We start from the raw sequence: 22,178 nt of genomic DNA on the forward strand, positions 1-22,178 counted from the left end.
AAGAAGCATCAAATGCTTAGTTAGGAGCCTTCCCAGCCTCACAGAGTTTTATCACTTAGAAGCATTACATTTCCATCCACAAATTCAGTCTGAAGCCAAGGAAATCATCACATTTCAGAGCACACAACTATTGCATTAAGATAAATCTGAGTTTGGATCATAATCCAATCAGCTAATTGATTAAATTAACCCAATCTTTTAGCTTCGGAATAGTCTCAATTTCCTTACCTAAAAATTGTGAAATTTATAGTTGAATCAAATGTATATTTTCAAATAAAATGCATGATTCCACGTCTGTTGAGGGTGTGCCAATACTGGAAGGACTCTACCTCTACTGACTGCAAAGCCCAATGCCTGGCACATTGTGCGTGTCAGAGTGGCTGAGAAGATTATTTTTGCCAGTACAAGCCCTCAGCAAAAATGACTTTTTTCCCTCGAGACTAATTATATCCCCTGGACATTTTAACTGTGAATGAAGTCCAAGAGCCCCTGGTCTTGGCCTGGTCGCCAGACTGAGGTTGCAGCCTTTCTCTGAACCTCAGAGCTCCATGCAGGCCTCAAGTTCTGTCTTCTTTCTTGGTCTCTTTCTGGCCTCAGGGGGCAATAAGGATTTTGGTTACTAAATGAGGTCGCCTTTTGTCTTGCTCATCTTACATTGTTGTTCAAGAACCTGATGCTGCTGCCTCCCTCAGAAAGGCCACATCAAAAGGTGGAGTTCACCAAAAATAATACATACTTTTTCCAAAGACACAAACAGTTCCTTGAAAAGGATGTCATGCTGTAATTTATTTTGTGAATTCTCTAAACCACAGAACATTTACTTACAGCAAATTCTGACCTTTCTTTTTCCTTCTTTTTCTGTCTACAAAGTTCTCTCTTTGAGAAAAAAGTATAAAGGCTAACATTCTCCTCTCTCTCTCTCTCTCTCTCTCTCTCTCCCCGTGTGTGTGTGTGTGTGTGTGTGTGTGTGTGTGTGTGTGTGTGATTTTATTGGAATCCTGAGTTTAATTTTTAGCTGGGGTCCTTTGGCTTCATGTAATAATATTTTATGGTATGCAATCACTTGTGGAAAGACCAAAAAGAGGCTCATTTGAAACTTTATAAAAATAATTTTGCGCTGTTCTTGGGGTGATGGGAAATGCAATAAGTTTACTAAGCCCCGAGTTGCACCCTACTGACAGCAGAGAAACCCCATGACCAATTGGATGGCAGTAAAATGTCTGTAGGGGTTATTTTGGATAAAGAAAGTAATAACAAACAATGGGCACATAATTAAGTTTTCAAAGGTCACGTGTCACGCTCATCTTTTTCTCCCACTGCAAGGAAAGCTAACCGCACATAGGTGGATAATTCTCCTGCTATGAGCCCATTTCAACAAGCGAACAAACAAATCAGATTTTTGAGGTTCTCCTAACAATGTTCTGCTATTTCAGTTATGAAGGTTTTACTATCATTTCTGTTTGACTTCCTGTTCATTGCGGCAGGGTTTTTACAGCCACCATGTTGCTATAGAAATGAAAATAAACAAAGATTTGGAAAGACACGCATCCCAGGGGCTTGTTCTGCCTCGCTTATCTATGCCATGTGGGCTCTTTTCTCCTCCCAACATGCTCATGCTTTCTCTTTTGCCTATGTATTTGGAATTTAAGAGAATAAAGTCAAAATTTTTGTTTTTATTTCAATAAATATTTCTGTAGAGGCTTCTTAAAGTTTTCCTGGCCTTTAAGAATATATTGGGGTGCGGGGGGTACTAGGAGAATTGCTCAATGGTTAAGCCCTCTTGCTGTTCTTCCAGAGGACTGTAGCTCAATCCCCACCACCCAAAGCGTGGCCTACAAACACCTGTAGCTCCAGTTGTAGGGGCTCTAAGGGCACTGGGAATGTGCAACACACACATAGACATGCATGCGGACAAAACACTCATGCACATAGAATAAATAAATTTCCTGTAAAAAAAAAAAAAAGGAATCAAGCTAGAAACGGTTAAGAGCCTTGGCCTTCACCCTATCATGGCTCAACACCTTTGACTGAGGACTTGAGTTGTTTTTATCTGGAGTGTAGAAGAACACAGGGTGGACCCCCATTCCTTTCTAACCTTTGCCTTTACAGATTTGAAAGATTGATTTAGGAATTCTTATAAATCTATTTATGTAAGACCATCTGTAAGTTACTTGGCCCACATTTGGAATCATAACAAAATACTTCTTATTAACCACTGTTGCAAAATTATTGCCACATTTTTGGCACATTAACATAAATGATATTTATACACTTTTGTTCAATAATGACTGAAAATGGAAGTACACAGCACAGATAGTTTATATATACATGTGTATTAAAATAATGTATATTACATATTTCTCAGCAAAAAGACTGTTTATTTCACTTTCCTATGGCTTCTCAAAATTCCAAGCTCAGCATGTCTCACAGTTTCTAATTCTGGTGTACTGATTTTTCTAGGTCACACATCAATGCAGTGTTTGACGACAGCAAAATCTGTGTGCTTTTGTATTGTCATTCTGATTAATCAGACAAAAAATTGTTTGTTGAAAGACGTTGTCTTTGTCTTATAATTATGCTCAGCTTGCTACTCTCAACTGTAAAATTTTACAGAGATCTAGAACTGTTTCTCATTCAGTACAGTTCCAAATGTGTTACCATAAATGTAATATTATACTCCCTAGCAATATTCCAGAGCCAGAGGGAGGTACTTTTGAGAATCTATCTCTCATAAGGAATGAGAGAATTTATCTCAGATTCCTCAGTTGGGAGGAATATTAATGACTATCACTGAGTTAATTAAAATTAATGGCTACATGACATCTCTTGGACAAGCAAAACTCCTTGGTCATTTCAAAAATTCGTTTTCTTTTAAAAGTGCTAAATTCAAAATTAGTGCAATTTTTTAAATATGCGAAAGCAATAGAAATGTACAAAATGCCATGTGAAAAACTATAATGAAAAGAATGGACTTTCTAAACTATAATACATTGAATATAGAGGAATACACACATATAATCCTAGTTAGAATATATTGTTATGCTATGCTGCAATCTGTCAATAGTGCCTTCTGAACAGTGGGCAGTCATGGTAGCTTCATCCTTGAGGGTCGTGGGGCTTGACTATGGAATCTAACAACCATGGAGAAGAACAAGGAAAAATTAGGAAGCATGAGCACAGAACTTTAACCAGAAAGGATGTTGAGTTTCAGGAAACAAAATGTAAGTAAGAAAAGTGTGTGACACAGTAGCTCTAGGATCAGAAACATTCACAGCATGTGAGAGCCGCATCTGACCTCAGACGTAGGTCAGCTAGGTGAATCCCCCAGCCCTTCACTGAGAAAGCAAAGCCTACAGAATTAGAAGTAATTCCAAGAGTAGAAAGTGGAGGTGTTGCGTTGGAATGCAGGCATCTCACCACTCAGGAACATTCCACTGAAAACAGAGAATTTTGTTGTGAGGTGGCCGCCAATGGGCAGCTCCTCTTTCATGCCATATTCCAAAGCCATCAAAGAAATATTGTGAGGGAGCGATGCTTTCCTACTTCAATAGCTAATTAGATGAATAAAAAGAAGAACTTTGTAGGTCAGTGTCCAAAACTACAAGTAGACATTTGTTTTAGGCAGAATTAGGGAGACATACAGGGACTCTATGGAGACAAGGGAAAGGAGAGTAACACATTGTGCTGTCTGACGAAATGGGATCCACAGACAGTGTATGGCCTGCGCTCTGCGCTGGGAATGTTTATGCCTGTGCTCCTCAATGCAATCAACAGATGACATGAAGAGAATGACATTTATGCATCCCGATAGTTATCACTCCTGTTGTCACCGCTTCTGTAGAACTTTACAATTCTCTTTTTCACACTGAAAGCATATGTTGGTACCCAGTGAAGCCACAAGCAAAGAGAATGACTTTCACTGAAACATCCATTACAGATGTATCTCTGACATGTCCTGCCCACGAAAGAGTGAGGGATCAAGAAAACTTAGCTTAAATAAATGAAACAACAAAAAAGAGATAAAACAAGACAGGTGGAATTCCATTTAATATTTTATTCAACAACTATGTGTTGAATGTTTTCATGTATTAAACAGGTTTCTGGTGAGTAAGAATTGTTATTTGTCTCTGATGAATAGAGTCTTGCAGTGAGTGAAAGAACCAGAACATATATAATAAACATAATAATTAGCTATATAGGTAGAAAGAAAGAAAGTTAGATAGATAGATGATAGATAGATAGATAGATAGATAGATAGATAGATAGATAGATAGATAGATAGATAGATAAGTGTGTCATTTAAGGAGGTGAGTGGTACAGAGGGTAAAACATAAACAGTCTTAGAGGAGAGAGTGTCAACACCATTTGATATTGTCTAGTGTGCAGTCTTGGCTCTTCATAGCAAGCAACTTAAATATCTTTGAATGGATAGAGAGATGAAAAAGAAAGTACAAGAGGGTGTGGAGAAGGAAACGAGAATGGGTTTCAGATGTGGGAGAGTGGTTTGGGAGGCAAGAGGGCTGGGAGAGAAAAGGGAATCTGAGGACGGGGCATCTCTAGGAGAAACTGGAGACCTGTGACAGAGTAGGCTTCTGGTAGGATGGGAGGGTGGCTCCAGCTGAGACTCCAGCAGTGGGGAACATGAAGACTGAAGCACCCACCATCTAGTGAGGCAGTACTTCTAGTGGAGGGAGGGAGACCCTAACCCACACGCAATACCTTCAACCCAAAATATACCTTGCCTCCAACATGTGCAGGGATAAAGATGGAGCAGAGATTGAGGGAATGTCCAGCCAGGGACTGGTCCAACCTGAGACCCACCACACGGGAGAGAGACAGCCCCTGACACTATTAATGATTCTCAGCTATGCTTGCAGATGGGAGCCTAGCATAAAGGTCCTAAGGGAGGCTCCACCTAGCTGTGGATTGAAACAGATGCTGAGATCAACAGACATGCATGAGGGGGAGCTCAGGGAGTTTTGTGGACGAGTGGGGGTGGGGATAAAGGTAGAGGACCAGGAGGGGACAAGAACTTCACAAGAAAACCAACAGGCTCATAAGGGCTTACAGAGACTGAAGCCCCAAACAAAGAACATGCATGGACTGGACCTAGTTCCCAGAAACATATGTATGTGATAGACAGCTTAGTCTTCATGTGGGTCCCCTAGTTGTCTCTGACATGGACTCTGTTGCTTTTGTATCACTTTTCCCTAGCTGGGATGCCTTGTCTGGCCTCAGTGGAAGAGGATGTGCTTAGCCTTGATGCAACTTGATGTACTGAAGAGGGTTGGTAGTGGGGGCAGGAGCAGAGCTTTCCTTTTCTGAGGAGAAGGGAAGGAAGGAATGAGGGGAGAGGGTAGGAGGGTGGGACCTTGAGGAGAGGAAGGAGGGGGCTACAATAGATGTAAAGTGAAAAGAATAAAAACATCAATCTTAAATTTAAAAAAAGAAATAAGAGAAAAAGAAAGTACAATACTTACTTCCAGTGGGATATTATTATTTAGTCTTTTTAAAAAAAGAAAGTTTTTAATGCATATTACCACAGAATATATTTAGGTTGTTAAAACAGTTGTCTGGCCAGACTGAGTCAGGCATATTTGTGATTAGTGTCCTGGCAAAGAATAGGAAGACAGAGTCAAAGCTGTGTTGGACAGTTTCATTGTCCAGAGACTTGTAGGCCATTAAAAATTTGTTTTGCCCTGAGGGAGATGGTGCAGATCTGATCCAGTATGCTGCCCTGTCTAGCTGCTGTCCACACGAGGCATCGGGGGCCTTGTCAACTGTACCAGAAAGATGATGCTGACCACACTTAGGGGGAGAGTGCTGGTGGTCCTGGGGCTCTATGTTTTGAAAGTGGAGACAATAAACTGTCTTGATGGTTTGGGGGAGGGAGTGATAAAGAGTTGCCAAAGATAGAAAATTAAGGTAGAAAAGAACTAACATGAGTGTACAAGTTGAGAGAACAAAAGAAATCATGTATGTGTATCTGCGTGTGTGTGTGTGTGTATGTGTGTTCATGTACACATACTCTGGGTGTTCATGTATTGGAAGTTTGTGTAGGAGCATTCTTGTTGGGGGGCAGTTGGGGTGTGACTGTTGGAGGTGTTGGAAATATGTATATTGTGCATCAGGCATCTGTGTGTGTTTGGTGTGTGCATTGTGGGTATCAGTTTGGCATTGGTGTGTTGAGTACATATACAAGGATCTGTGTGTAGATCCTTGTATATGAAGAATATGTGTTAAGAGAATATATGTGCAAGGTGTTGTTGGGTGTATGTTTGGGGTACGTCTCTTGAGTGTGAATTCATTGAATGAAGGGTAGATGTTGGGTGTATTATGTGGGTGCAAGTGTGTGCGTGTGTGTGTGTGTGTGTGTGTGTGTGTGTGTGTGTGTGTGTGTGTGTTTGGAGTTGGGTAGGAAACGTAAGATGACCACAAATGTAGGACTTAAGTCAGGGCTTGTGTGTGACTGTAAACAGCAGCCACCCTGGGTGTGCTCAGTGCCCCAGCACAGCTCATCCCCACAGATGTCCTTCAGCATTTTCACACTGGTCCAGAGATGATCGAGGTGTGAGAATGTTCCAGGCATCTGTCTGGATGTGATTCAGTGCTGCTCTTTGTCAGTCAGTGTGCACTGTCAGGAAGAGGTCCTGGGAGTGATGTTTCTTGTCCTTCATGTACAAACACAGATACCTGGAGAAAAATGTTCATGATGTCTCGTGTACTTTGTTCTGAGAGGAAAACATGAAGGGACAGAACACCTTGCACCATTTGGAAATGTCTAATTCATAATCTGATTTATTTAAGCCATGATCTCCAATTACACACACAGAAAAATGTAAACATGATTTTTTTCACCTGTAATGCGTATGCACCATTATGAATCAGTCATGCAGGGGCTCAAATCCATTGTTTGAGGTAACATAAATCAGAACAAGGCTCAGCCCTCTCCAGCTTTTCAGGGTCTTCTTGTTAATTGAGAATTACATTCAAAGTACTGTGGTGACCTCCAGTGCCAACATGGCTTGGCTTTATCACCAGGTCTGTGGCTCTGATCATATCCAGTGGTCCTGCACTCTTAGGACTGTGTCAAGCACAGTATCATCTCCTGGTTCTCAGAGGACCTCTGAGCTCCTCTTGGGGCTTTTGCACATGCTCTGTTGTCTGCTGTCCCTTCCCTCCACATGACCTTCCCCACCTCCTGCATTGTCTGTCTCAGTCAGTCTCTGCTCCCAGGCCGGAACCCACATCCATCATCCCTGTGGCCTTCTTCGTAACTGATGTCTTACCCTAGTTCTCACTGAGTGCTGACTTGTTCAAAGTCTTTAGGGGTGGTGTGGTTATGGACTGCTTGATTACTTATGTACTCTTTCTTCTTCATTAAGATGTGAAGTCTATGAAGTCAAGAGGTCAGAAGTATCTGAGGACCTGGCGGATGGCATAAAAGTTCATTAAGTCAAAGGAGTGAATGGGTCGAAGTTACAATGCATTCCTTCAAGCACTTCCTCTCCAGTTTAGGAAGAGCTCATGTGAGAGTGTATTCTTAAGAAAAGGAGACACAGAGCACAGAGAAGAAAGCCCTGTTGGGGATGTATGCCCATGAGATTTGAGCAATGGATTCAAATTTTCAGGGAGATACAACCATGGCTGTGACTCTGAAAGACACTGCCACATTCTTTCTGAACATCATGAAAGAACCTGGGATCCCTTGCTCTGCCTTGGCTACTCAGTATTCTACACTGGGCATGCGTCAGTGTGCTCTCCATGCCTTTCTGTGTGTCCACATCTGTGCTTCTGTATGCTACCTGATGACCTCTCTTCTTTGTTTTAGTTTTTGCTTGTTGATTCCTGACAGTCCTTGTCGCTAATGTCCACACTCATTCTCCATTTCTAGTGGGCTTTCTTCCTGCTGCTTTGTCCCTCCTGGTAACCAATGCCTACTGTATCAGTGGAGACATTGTATGCATTTGGCTCTTACCCGGTTGACTTAACCTATAGACAGTTTTTTTCTATTGTGTTCCTGTAAACGACAGTCTCCTTGAGGGTAGAATTACAACTTCCTTCTGTTTCAACCCCCCATCTACCCCAGTGCTTCCTACCAAACAGTTCAATAAATGACTCCTGAACAAGTAAAACAATATTTGGGAGTAAGTCTATGGATTCCGATGCCTTAAAACCTGAGTTGCCTAACACAGAGACAGTTCCACGAGGAAAAGAGCTTTGAATGTATACGTGGAGAACTGAGTTGGAATCCTCAGTGTGACCCAGAAGCCAGATGTGCAGGGCCAGGCTCCTCCAAGGCCAGATAGGCATGCATGCACTCAAGCCAATACAATTTTTCAGGCTACAGAGCTGAGCCTGTTTCCTCTTTAAATCCAGAACAGTTTTTCTTGCTGCTCTCTTCTTGCATTGGCACATGTCAAATGAGTGGGTGATGTCTTTCAATCATCACTCAGCACGTGCCACCGTGAGTCATAGTAAATTATTAGTGAGGTTCAGCTGAAGGGCTGGGCTTCACCTGATTCAATGTCAGGGTGGCCAATGGATTGGCACTGAGTAGACAGGAACTCATTCCAGGGATCTGACCCTGAGGAAGCATGTACTCTGAACTCATTGCTCCAACCTCATGGGAAGATATTCCCCTTGCTATTCTCTCCTCTGTCCTGTGCTCAGTGTCTGGGCACAAGGTTCATGTCCCCCAGTTTTAACTGCATTCTCATTTGCATGGCTCCCACCTAGGGACAGGTGGGAAAGGAAGAGGAAAGCTGCTCTTTAAGAAAGTGGAAGGAGCAGGCCAATCAGATTATGTCAGAGGCAGTTCCTCTTCCCATTACTATGTAACCCACTTGGACACTGACCTGCCATGGGCTACATCTGTGCAGGGGTTCTAGGTTTTCTCCACGAATAGTCCTTGGTTGGAGTATGAGTCTCTGGGAAGTTCCCTGTGTTCAAATTACCTTGTTCTGTTGCTCTCCTTGTGGAGTTCCCATCCCCTCCAGCTCTTACTATTTCCCACTTCTTACATAAAATTCACTCTGCCCATCAGTTGTCCATCAGGCTCCCCCTGAGGGGGGAGCAGCCTTACCAGGCCACAGTAGAGGACTGATAGACTAAGAGCAGAAAGGAGAGGAGAACCTCCCCTATCAGTGGACTTGGGATGTGACATGCATGCAGAAACGGGAGGGAGGGTGGGATCGGGAGGGGAGGAGGGAGGGACATATGGGGGGATACAAAATGAATAAAGTGTAATTAATAAAAAAATTTAAAAAAAAGAAAGTGGAAGGAGCGCACCAGCATTACTGCTTCAGCCAGTGCTATTGGGCGATCAGGTTTAGCGGGAGGAAGTGGATCTCCAATTGTTGTCTGGCCGTGAGGTTTACAGACTAGCCTGGCTTCCTGTACAGTCTTTATATCTTGGATTTCATGAATGTGAGCAAGATGGCTCTAGATTCTGTCATCATGTATTCTTGCCATAGTGGATTATACCGTCCATCTGTGAGCTAAGATAAACAGTTCATCTTTAGAATGTTTATTGTCAGACACTTAGTCATAGCACTGAAAAAAATAAGTGAGTACATTTTGAGTTCCAGACCAGCATGAGGTACATAGTTTAATGAGGTACATTAAATCATACCTTAATATATATAAATATATTATATATATATTTATATATATTAATATATTTGCACATATTTTATGGGTTTACATATGATATATTTATTTGAATATAGTGTATGTTTGAGAATATTATTTATTGCCTGAACTATATCTGTTTATTTCCAGTTGTTTATATGTTTATTTTAATGTGGTTTTTCTATACTTTTGGGCCTCTTCATGTTTTCCATTGATATTTAAGAAGGCAATAGATGATGTCAGTTTTTCTAATGAGTATGTAAATGAGTCCATTGAGATTCTGATCAGAAAGTATCTTTAACCCCTCCAAACTCTATTTTGGGATTAACATTCTGGGAAGTGGCTAGTGGTCTCTAATGCCTGGAGTGCCAAACAAATAGATTTTGTCCATGCATACTTGCCATTAAGGAAGAGACCACCTGGATGCTTAGCCTGCGTGTTAGCAGGAGGAAAAGCAATTAGGGTGTTTGGACAACTTCTAGTGGTTTTTACTGATCTTTAAATGTCTTGTTTATAGTCCTGGTTTTTTTCTTCCACTGTACCAATTTTCTTACTGACGATTTCCTGGGGCCAAATATCTCTCATCTCTTCTCTAGTTCCTTCTATATCAAGTTCTGGGCAGTAGCTTCCTTGTCTGATTCACTTTTCTAGTTTGCTCCCCTTTTGTTTTCTCTGCTCAAACTTTGTTTAAAGAGTCTGTTTGCTAGGCTGCAGAGATGGCTTGGTAGTTAAGAGCACTGGCTGTTCTCACAGAGAACCAGAGCTTCTCACAGCGGTATGGGAGCTCACAGGCATCTGTATAACTAACTACATTTTCGGAGGCTCCAACAGTCTCTTTTCTTTTCTGGGTACTACATGCATACGAAGCACACAAACTCTTGAAGGCACACATATCCGTAAGTAAAGTGAATATGTAAATTCATTTTTAAAAGAAAAAAAGAAGTCCATTTGCTGATAATATTTCCATTGTTCAGTTAGTGCTATTTCTTATCTGATACTTAATTTTTATCTTGAAAGAACATTGGAGTTTCATGAATTTTCTCAATAATAAAGTTTTTACATGTGTCTCTTATATCCTCTAATGTGAAATATGCATAAAATCTGTGAATCTTGATTCCTTCGTTTTTGTTTTGTTTTGTTTTGTTTTATTAGAATGGTGATTTTCTGGATTCCTTGAATTCTTGGACATTTGTCGGTTGATAGTTCATTCTGTAGAAAAAGCTGTTTTCCTCTCTTCTCAGTTATGTCTCTGTTATACTATGGACTCACGACTACTTACCTGATTTTATAGCTTGTAATCCACTCTTAGCATTACTTCTTGTGTTTCTGGAATTATTCCAGGTCCAGCCACCCCAGGCTTTTCTGCTTTTAGTTCATTTGGCCTTGAGCATGCCCTCATCTCTTCTGCTGACTCCCTTGCCACCATGCAGTGCTGCTTACTTAGCTCATACTTTTGGTGATAATGTCCCGGAGTCACTCACTTTTCAAGAATTTCTGTATTTTTTTATTGGCAATTGACAATAGAACATTAGCTATACAATCACTTTTGCCTTTGGAGTGTCATGGTTATTAGGAAGTATATGATGCTCCTTTTAACAACAAACCCATGAATGTCTTTGTGGAGTTTGTTCAAGAAAAATTATGCTTCTTTTTCTACTTAGTATTTTCATAACATCTTTTGGTCTTTCATACATTGTCTTAGTCCATTTTGTGATGCTCTGACAGATTATCTAAAGATAGACAATTGATACAGAGCATAGATTTATTTGGGAAATAGTTATGAAGAGTACGAAGTCCAGGATTGTGGTACTGGTATTGGCTCTCACGCTGTGCCATGGTGGAAGGACATACGAATAGGCACAGGGCAGACAGGAAACGTGGCAGACTCATCTGTGCATCTGGAGCCCACTCCCACGGCAATGGCAATGATCCATACTGTAACAATGGTACTTAATTTCAATATGAGGTTTGGAAAGGGGACACGGCTGTAGTGGATGTTCAAGGTCCATGCCAACATAAACAGAAGAGCTCGAAGACTTCCGTGATATCTCTTTAAAAGTTACCAAATATGGGGCTGGAGGAAGGGCCCGACACTAGCTGCTGTTCCAGCGGAACTGGGCATGAACACAGTAGCTCACAACCATCTGTAACTCTAGTCCCATGGGAACCAATGCCCTCTTCTAGCCTCAGTGGACACCAGGCACAGTGTCATGCACACACACACACACACACACACACACACTCGTGCATGTAAAATATTTCATTAATTTATCAAAATAAGTAGATCTGGGAAATATTAGTACTGTTTGTGGGATATAAGCAAGGAAGTGTTTATGTCAACAATAGGAAAAGAATTAAGACTCAGTTTGAAATTGAACGAACTTTAGCCATGGCAGTGTTTGCAACAAAGTAAACAATGTGCATTAGTTGAAGTTAATGAGCAAAATGTCACCAGTATCACTATTTATAAGCAGTTGTTGCCATGTTGTTCTTTAGCTTAACAGAAAATTTGCAGACTATTTTGCAACAGGACATCACACAAAATTTCTCTATTCATACACAGCTAGTACATTCAGCAAATGGTTGCTGTCTGGACAAAAATCCAAGAATGTATCATTTTTAAAGGCTAAGCATTGCTTTGAGGAGAGTGCCGAGTGCTGAGAATGTATGGTGTGACATGGAGAATTTTAATAGATGATACAGTGTTCTACTTCCCTTCCTGTTACTTTAACTAACAGCATGGCATAAACCACCTTGGGGAGAAAAGGATTTATTTCATCCTACACTTTCAGGTCAGTGTCCTTCCTCGACTGAAGTCAGGGCAGCAACTGGAAAGCAAGCTGGCTAGCTTATTCAGGGAGCATTTTCCCTGGCCAAGGGATGACAGCAGAAACCATGAAAGAATGCTGCTTGCTGGCTGGCTTGCTCAACCCCAGGACCACTGGCCTAGGGATGATGCCATGCATGGTGGATTGGACCAGCCTGCATCAATTGATAATCAAGACAAGGCCCACAGACACCTGATCTAAGAAATTTCTCAATCAAGGCTTTTTTATCAGATGACCCCAGGCTGTAACAAGTTTACAACTAAAGCTAGCTGGAATGTATGTATAATTTTCCCTCAAATTATTTTTGGAGTGAGTACACCTGCATAAGATTGAGTTGCTGGAGATGGAGCTTGGTTGAAAACCGCTTGTTTGTGAACTCAGAAATGACTGGCACAGTGAATGGGTTGGTTATCTCACAAACAAAACAGAGCACCCACCAAAATAAAGAGAGGATCTTGAGAAAATATTTTAGATTCTCTGATACAACCTCTCAATGGCACATGGTCACTTTATTCATGCACATCAATGAAGGATTATACACAACATTTCTATGAAAACAGCAGACCTGGTACTGTTGAAGAAAAGTATCTTATTATCTCTTCAGATCATGGATCCATGCAGAAGATGAATAACATTATTGAAAAAATAAGTAAGTTATACATTGTGAATAGAATCATGTATTTTTAGTTCCATTGGTGAATACAACTCAGTCTTACGTGATTTTCCAGCTGTGGAGAGGACTACATGAATACGTATGCTTGGGGGCTTGATGGTTGGCAGTTTGTACTAGCAGAGGGTTATTACGGGGGCAAAAGTGTTGAGTTAATTTATATCTCTCTCTAGATAAGTTTCATGTAGTTATTTTTAATTTAAATTTCTTATTTATGACAGTTAATCAAGATTTCTTTACATAAAACTGGCATGTGATTGTTGTCAAAAATCTAAAGCATTTCTAAAAACCAAAGAGCTAATTATTCTACTACTGAAGGATTACTCTTAGACCACTTGTTTTAGTTCTCACAGACAGAAGTCTAACTAGTAAATTCATATTAGTGTGCTGCTTCCTCATTTTATGAAATATTCTTTGGTATTTGAATTTTTATGATGCACTCTGAGCTTTAAGCCCTCATAAAATTTTTTTTTCCTGGGGTCCTTCAGTCATTTTCTCTCAAAACTAAGAGGGATGGGAAGGGTCAGAACCCCGAGGAGGCCGAGAGGTGAGTGCTGATGTGTCTAAGTGGGGCCGGCAGGGGCTGCTGCCAGCAACAAGGCTGCCACATTCCTGGTGTGTCTGGCCTTGGACTCACTTAACGTCATAATCTGGATTCTATTAAGGGAATTTTGTGTTTTTCCTTTGCAAGAGTCACCCCCTACCATGACAAATATTTTAAAATATATTTTTTTAAAAAGTTGGGAAAGCAAACTTTTTCCCAACAGAAATTTATAGTTCAAATTTATACCAATTTCTTACTAACTAGAGCAAGCTAGGCTCTCCCTAAAGCTTCAGTTTTCCTCTGTAAAACATTAGTCTCCTTTGGAAGAAGCGGGGTTTTCTTTTTTATAGGCCATGGGATAAAGCAGCTGCAGATGTGTGTGCTGTGACAGGCTTCAGAGTGTACCTGCGGAGCGTGGTGCTTTTCAGTCTGGAGAAGGAAAAAAAAAAAAGATGAAAGGAAAAAGACTGTGTTTGGGTGCTAAAACAACAGGGTTCATGAATGAAGGAAATGATAAGCTTTTGATCCCCTTTGCATTTCCTTCTCCTTCTTTTCCTGGGAAGTGACTGAGGCTGTGCCAAGTCATTTTTACAAAGCAGTTTTACAGGTACTCACCTTTCCCTTGAGTGACTGCTGCCTTTTCACTGTGCAGGACGGTTGTGATGCCTGTGGCCAGAGAGTTCCATCCAGACATGGTCCTGGTTTCTGCTGGATTTGATGCATTGGAAGGCCACACCCCTCCACTAGGGGGTTACAAAGTGACAGCAAAATGCAAGTATCTCTTTCAGGACTTCATGAAATGCTATGACATCATGCACCATTTAGGTCTTGCAGCTACACAATACCTTTACATGAGTTCAACACATTTTGGGGAGATGTTTGAAAATGGTTGGCATGCTGTTTATTGCTCTGTCAGTTTCATGTCTCTGGAGAAATTTCATCGAAGGAAAGCCAAATGGGTTCCTATGGGGTCTTGATGGACATGTCAGAACTTTCAGTCATTTTAGGAGCCTTATTTTTCATCTAAAGACTTAAGTAATAGAATTTCTGTTTAGAATATATTAACTGATCTGAGGAGTCCTAAGTCCAGAAAAACTACTGGCTGTTTTTCTTTTTTGGAAGGAGGATGTAGTTGTAATTTTTTGCAATGTTTTTGCAATAATGTTATGTACTTCCAGGTTCAAAGATAGGTTCAATGGTGCTACAACAATCCCAAGGGTCTGTGTGGTCTCTGCTAGTCTCCTGTTGGGTTGCGGAGAAGAACTTTTAGCTGTGTTCTGCCACAACCAGCTACCCAGCAACAAAATGCATTGTGTGTGTGTGTGTGTGTGTGTGTGTGTGTGTGTGTGTTTGAAGACTATGACACCATAGACTTTAGCTAGAAAGGGAACTTTCTTTAAGAATATTTTCCTTGCTCTGAGTAAGAAGGCAAAGCATACAGATAGTTCATGCATATAAATACATACTGGCACTGTTTGAACCTACTAAACAAAAAACACAGAGGGTGGTATCCAGCGTTGTATGCTTTGGGGGAGTTAAAGGCAAATGAAACGAAAACAACTTAAGTAGTTCTAAGGGGGAGAGATGAGTTTGGAATGAGTGTGCTGTATTAATTTGAAAAGAACCCAAGAAACAGATTCATGCCAACCTTTGTTTTCAGTTGGCTGCTTATGTGAGAGCTTTTCTGCACTCTAATTATTCCAGTAACATTGTTAGGTAGCAGCTATTTTTAACATCTATTATTTACCCAAAGTTCTTGGTGCCTTGTTGTCTATCAAAAACATATTAAAGCAGGCAACTCCACATAAGCAACAGATTATAGATAATGCATAACTTTGGTAAAATTAAAGACGAAGGCGTTTTTCTTGTGTCAAATACCTTTATGACGCTTCTGCTGATGTGGCTCACAGAACTCATCTCAAATGGAAGTCAGTCTTTCCATTGCGGATAAACCTCTTTTGAGTCAAGGATGGCAACCAGTTTGTTTTAAATAAAGAAGAATAAAGTTGTACCCGAGTCAAGAAAAAAAAATGCAAATGATACAAAACACATGGAAAGAAAGGCAGAAATCTGGGGAAAGTGGCCCTTCTCATTAAATTCACTCATCTCCCCCGGGAGTAGGGGAAGCACCGACCCCCGAGACTTTCTCCTTGCCAGGAAGTGGAGGTTTAAGGGTGTCCCTCTCTCAGGAGTGGAAGGAACTGATCTTTGTGTTCGGCTTTGGACAAATGAGTTGCCATGCTGAAAAGCAGACTAGAAGCGTGCTCTCTTTTGGTTTAGAAATAATTGGTTCTGACTCTCTCTACCTCAGCAGCGCCAGTCAGCTTTGCGTTGCTGTAATAACACCGCTGAGATAACCAGCTCATATAATGGGGAAGGTTTGTCTCAGCTGACAGCATTTGAGTTTATAGTCTGTGGGCTTGTTGCTTGGGGACCTGTGATACGGCCCTGCACTATGGTGGGAAAGAAGAGGGAAAGCACAACCGTTTAGCTCATCGGTCGGGACAAAAAGAGAGCGGAAGGCACTAGACTTCCTTTCAGGAACACGCCTTCAGTGACCTCAAAACCTACTGGTCCCCACCTCTTAAATTTGCCCTTCTTTCCCAGAGTACCATGTTCCTTCTGGGGACCTCAGATCCAAGTCTATCAAACAAAAAGCAATTAAATTGTCACTATCTCAAATCCACTAACATATTTGTACTTCTGTAGGGGAATTTTATTAGTTTCTATCCCCAAACAACATGAATATAAAACATTTCCACCTTTGCTTCATCACTTCCAGGAGCCTGCTTATCTGTTTCCTCTTTAACTCCTTTCTCCTTAAGAGACCCTGTGATTCTTTGTCAGTGTTTACTACCTAACTGAAGCAGGCACAACTAAGGTTATCATTATCTAACAACTGCTCTTTGGTCAACACAAAATGAAGAGAGAGGCTCTCAGAATGCAGAGCCTAGGAGAAGCTGTCCTGAGCTGTTCACAGATTTCATAACGGGGATTAAAATAATGTGCTTATGGATTTGCACTTAGGTGAAATTGAATGAGGCAGGTACTGGCTTTTTCTTCCCTGGCGGGGGGGGGGGTCATGTCATCATATACAAAAGAATAGAGAATTAGAATATGCATGCAAAGGTTCACAATGGCGCCAAAGAGCCACATATACCATAGGTGATAACATGCACACCAGCACTCACCTCTGAACAACTGCACGCATCACCCCAGGCAGGCCTCAGCATGCTGAGGGGTCACTACCCTAACAGGGCAGGACTGAGGGCTACTGCACAGCCTTCCAGAGATGCCCTGTGTGGCTCCCTGCTGGCTTGCTCCCGGCAGATGAGTTTCTCTTCTGTTTGACAGACAGGCGACTAAAATTGAGACCTCGGTGCTCCATGCCAGGAGTCACCCCCCCCCAAGAGTGGAGAACCCTAGAACAAAGTTGAAAATGGGGTACAAATCTGAAGTAAATCGTAACTAAGCTATATGAAAATTAATGCCCTACTAAACTTTTTCCATTCTGGCTAAACTCATTCTTGCTCCAAGTAAAACACTGGATGATTTGATCTGAGAGCCGTTTTGAGGATACTGTCATTTCAGACAGCTGAAAATTTATTTCTTGGCACATCAAATTGAGTTTTTACAGTACTTTATTTTTATATTTTTGAAAGGAAAAGAAAGATCAAGTCAAAACAACAATGGATTTTGTTCATTTTAAACATCTAAATAGCTGCCTGGCTTTTAAGAAAAAAAAAGGAAGGCTGGTTCAATGACACAGATCTCAGCCTAAACACAAAGTGATGATTTTTAATTAAAAGTGAATCCTAAAGAGTGCTGTTTTCCTTTTTCTTCACGTTTTTGTCTTAGCTGTGAAACTATAACACAAAAGTTGGGTTTGGCTTGTGCTCCAGTTGAAAACACTGTTTTAAAATGGAGTTTTATAAATATTTATTTAGAATTTATGTTCTAACCTTAAAAAGCAGCATTCGCTGTCCTAAAGCCAGAACCCAATGTGACCTTGACATTATCCATTTGTCTTCCTAAGTATTCTGCTTTATATCCGATTGTTATAGTCTAAGAAGATCACTGTGTCAATGGTGCTATGTCCAAGGTGATTTTTTACCTTGCAGGGTCCCTGGCTTTGTGGTGGTATCACCTCAAAGGGCAGAAGCTCTTGAGTTCACACTCATTTTTGTAGCAGAGAGTGTTTTTCTCTCTTTAATGTATGGACATGTTTTCTGTTTTCCTTAATGTGTAATAATAAACTCTTTGGGGCAGATTGCTTCTGCCCTGTGAATAAGAATCATTTCCCTTTGGAACAAAAATGAACAAGATGTCTAACAGAATGCATATTATTTTAAAACCATATGCAGTTCTTGTTTTAGGAAGAATCCTGTAGTTCCTAAGGCAGACAATACAGCATTACTTTTATTTAGTTAACTTTTGAAGGAGAAATGAACTAACATATCTTAGAGATTTGCTTTTTTTCTGACTGTCCACTGGATTGAGATTTACTTCTCTTCTGCTTGTAAATCCCCTTTCTACACCTAGGAATGTGGGTATGATAGGGAGAAAACATGGTTTTGGACAAGCACCTGAGTAAATGGATTCATACCACACCGTGAGCTATTCTTGGGGAAGAACAAATGTTTCCTTATTAGATGGTCCTCCAAAACTAAATCTCTAAAATGTTGAGTACTAATCAAAACAGCAAATAAGTGCAAAGAAGCAATCTTGCTCCATGCGTTAAGCTGTGATGGTCAGTGCCATCTGCCCATAATGTCTGTGTGTGCTGCATCTTGGTATTGACGTATATGCAGATGGCTGAAGCTTCGAGTGCCCTCCATCTATGCATTTTACTAGTCCAGAGTTGAAAATAGACTGGGCCAGAAAGGACATTATGGTGCAACTGGCTTCTCTTTTCACTGTGTCGTTCTCTCAAGTGGCTCTACGGCGACCTTAAATTGACCGTTTTTAAAATCTCTGGTTTTCTCCTCACTGATGAAACTTAAAAAATACTCTGGTTGCATTTATTTGTTGCTTTCTTTATAGTTTGATTCTTCCTTTTAGGTAAAGGAAAGTGTATTTTAGCCTGTGGCAAGTCTGTCTACCATGTCTTACTAGTTATCTGTAACTGAGGAGTCAGTGCCGTGATGTGTAAAGACAGAATGTCAGCCCATGGGCAAGAAGGGTGGAGAGAACAGTGCCTGTAACAGTTAATAACGAACACTTCCTAGAGGGTTAACCTAATGGCAGACTTCTCTGCTCTGTTCCTTCATATTGGGGTTAAAAACTGGAGGGAGCAAGTTTAGTACGGTGAGACGTGGATAAAATCTCAGCACTCAGGAGGCAGAGGCTGGAAGGTCGCTCATAAGCTTGAGGCCAGCCTGGTCTATACCGGGAGTTCCAGATAATCTAGGCTCACATAGCAAGAACTTGTCTCAAGAATAAAAATGACAAACAACATCCATAAGTCCTGGGGGAAAGGGGTAAGCACTGACTTTCCTCACCTTCCCACCACCAAGCTATTTCCTGAAGCAGCTTCCTTGGTACAGTTCTGCACTGTGTTATCAGAAATTACCCAGTGTCTGCTGACTTGTGTACATTGTTTTTGCTTGTTTGTTTTTTTTAAGGATTGAAGCTGATGGTATAAATCTGCTACTGCTTTGCGGCTCCGTAAATGAGGAGCTCATTGTTTTCATTGCTATTCTGATCACTATAACTTCTTTTTAATTTTGGACCACAGACACATATCTCTCATAAGATTTTCATTATTACAAACCAGTCTTTCTAAACATTGTTCTTCACAATCTTGTATTTTAAGCATTTTCTTTTGCTGTGAATAGTATTGAAAAGAACACTAATAATTAAATGAGGAAGTCATGATACCCTCATCACCCTGAGCCTTGGACGAGATGCCTATGCCAGCTATTAATACCTACTAGACTTTAATGGATGAGATAAGTTTATTTACATCCTTGCTAGGCAAAACAGAAATACAGAGTTATTGAGGTTTTAAAATATTAAACTTTAATTAAACATGAATATTTTTTACAGAGGAGCAGTGTATGTGTGTGTGTGTGCATGTGTGTGTGTGTGTGTGTGTGTGTGTGTGTGTGTGTGTGAAAGAGAGGGAGAAAGAGAGAGAGGATTTCTTTGTGCCATGCTGACATGGAATGTGTGGTCCTTCTGCATGAGCTAGCATCGTAAGCATGCTCCACTATGTCCAGATAAGTTATTTCTTAACTAGAAAGACAGTTTAGTGAGGATATAAAGAAATAATCATCTACAAAGAATAAGTAGTTCCCCCGTGTAAGCTAACAATATTGAATTTTATTGTTGACACCATTCCAAACATTCTAAACGTAAAGTTAAATTAAATCTTAGCATTTAGGTACTCTATTGGAATACAAAATACACAACACTGATACTATAGTTTCCCTGAAGATCATATACATTCTTATTGAACAAGATAGAAGAATGGTCAGAAGTCATAGACAGTAATTTAAGGTTCTAGGTAAATAATAGCTGGTTATTTGTTCAATGCAAGTCATTGTAGCTGCATAGTACAGCACATTTGTTACAGTAATTCCCTCATATGCTCAGGACCCTATGTTTAATCCTTAGTAATACATAAAGCAGGTGTGGAAGTACACACTTACAAATCTAGCTCCCAGAAGCACAGGGAAGAGGGTCAGAAGTGCAGGACCATCCCGGGTTACATGCTGAGTTGGAGGGCAGACTGGAAACATGAGGCACTATGTCAAAGAAATAAAACAAAAACAAAATTCAGTTTAATAAGGGAAGCGCCTGCATCTCACATTTCCTTGTCTGTGTGTATGACTGCTTTGTAATAAACCCAGAGGCATTTGGGCAGATTCCATGCCTTTAAAAGAAAATAAGCAATTATTTCTTCATGGCAAGACTACTTTCGTCCTTGCCTACTTAAACACTTTGCATTTTGTTTTGCTGTTCTGAGATAGGAAATCTACTCTTGACATTTTATATGATACAGAACAAATTCTTCACTGTTATACATTCTTAACAATTGAACTATCGAAATTCAGTCAAGAAATAGAAAGAAAAAGCTTCAGTCAAACCTTTGGAGTTCTATAACATATTAAAAAGACACCTTACGTGGTGAGGTGGAATTTATCTACAGATGCATGAGTACTTCAGGACAGTCAAATAAATAAATGTGATCCACCACGTTAACAGGTAGAGGACAAAACACTATGACCGCCTCACCAGATGCCAACACTCCATTCCTTTCATGGTAAAAACCCTCAACAGGTCAGGCAAGATCGTACACAATGGTGGAAAACCAAAAAAGCCTTCCCTTTAATACAGGAAAAAAGCTGAAGTATCACATTTGACAATCCTGCTCAATCCAGGACTGGAAGTGCCAATAGTGTTAAGAGTAAGATGGGGGAAAGAACCAAAGGTCATCTCTATGAGAAAGGAGAAAGATAAATTCTTTCTGTTTTCAGAGGGTGTAATTCTGCATAGATAAAATCCTAAGGAATTCAGAAAAGAGTGGTGAGAACCAGTAAATAAAAACAGTGGAATTATAATGCCCAGCCATATATGTATATAGACAAAAACTATCCAAAAAAGATATGAAAAAAATAATCCCAAAGTCAATGTCCCTTGGCACTTGGATGACCACAGATTCATGTAGAAAATGTCTTGACTAAAGCAGGACTATGCATTCCATCTTGGTCATGTGAACATCACTAACACTGCAACAAAAATGTCTCTAGGAATCCTTGAAGGTTTGTGCAAGGCGCTAGGCTGGATACGTCCTTGCCTTATCTCATTGTGTTTTTATGATTGAATAAGATTATAAGTTTAAAGCATGCCCTTTGTATTTTATACTATTGTTGTTATTGTTATTATATTCTTAGATTTTATTTCCCTGGAATCTTTAAATAAGAATTTAACAGTCATTTAGATTTCTAAGTTTTGAAAAGTTTAGTACCTGTGAAATTTTCAGAGCTAAAGAATAATAAAGCATGACTTGATCTTATATCTTTTGATTATTATTATTATTTACAAATTAATTTACTTTGTATCCCAATTGTAGCCCCCTCTCTCATCTCATCCTGGTCCTACCCTCCCTTCCTCTTTCTCCTCTATGCCTCTTCCGTAGTCCACTGATAGCAGAAGTCCTCCTCCCCTACTATCTGATCCTAGCCTATCAGGTCCCATCAGGACTGCCTGCATCCTCTTTCTCTGTGGGCTGACTAGGTCGCCCCACCAGGGAGGAGTGATCAAGGAGCAGGCAACTGAGTTCATGTCAGAGACTGTGTCTTCTCTTCTTACTAGGGGACCAACATGGAGACTGAGCTGTCTATGGGCTACATCTGAGGTCTAGGTCCTCTCTGTATAAGGTCTTTGGTTGCTGCATCAGTCTCTGCAGTCTCTGATAGGCCCTGCTTTCTTCTTCTTCTTCTTCTTCTTCTTCTTCTTCTTCTTCTTCTTCTTCTTCTTCTTCTTCTTCTTCTTCTTC

At 40.5% G+C, this 22,178-nt stretch overlaps 1 protein-coding gene across 1 annotated transcript in view; it reads left to right on the forward strand.

The window, feature by feature from the left end:
• Positions 1 to 22,178, forward strand: part of Hdac9 (histone deacetylase 9) — a 675,889-nt gene that overhangs the window by 535,664 nt on the left and 118,047 nt on the right. Inside the window, exon 22 of the mRNA XM_055624368.1 lies at positions 14,328 to 14,446. Within this exon, the coding sequence (XP_055480343.1) occupies positions 14,328 to 14,446 (119 nt within the window). The remainder of the gene's footprint in view (positions 1 to 14,327; positions 14,447 to 22,178) is intronic.

The sequence above is a fragment of the Psammomys obesus genome, unplaced genomic scaffold (genome assembly GCF_907164565.1).
Source record: "Psammomys obesus unplaced genomic scaffold, mPsaObe1.curated_primary_1811, whole genome shotgun sequence".
Taxonomy (NCBI): Eukaryota; Metazoa; Chordata; class Mammalia; order Rodentia; family Muridae; genus Psammomys; species Psammomys obesus.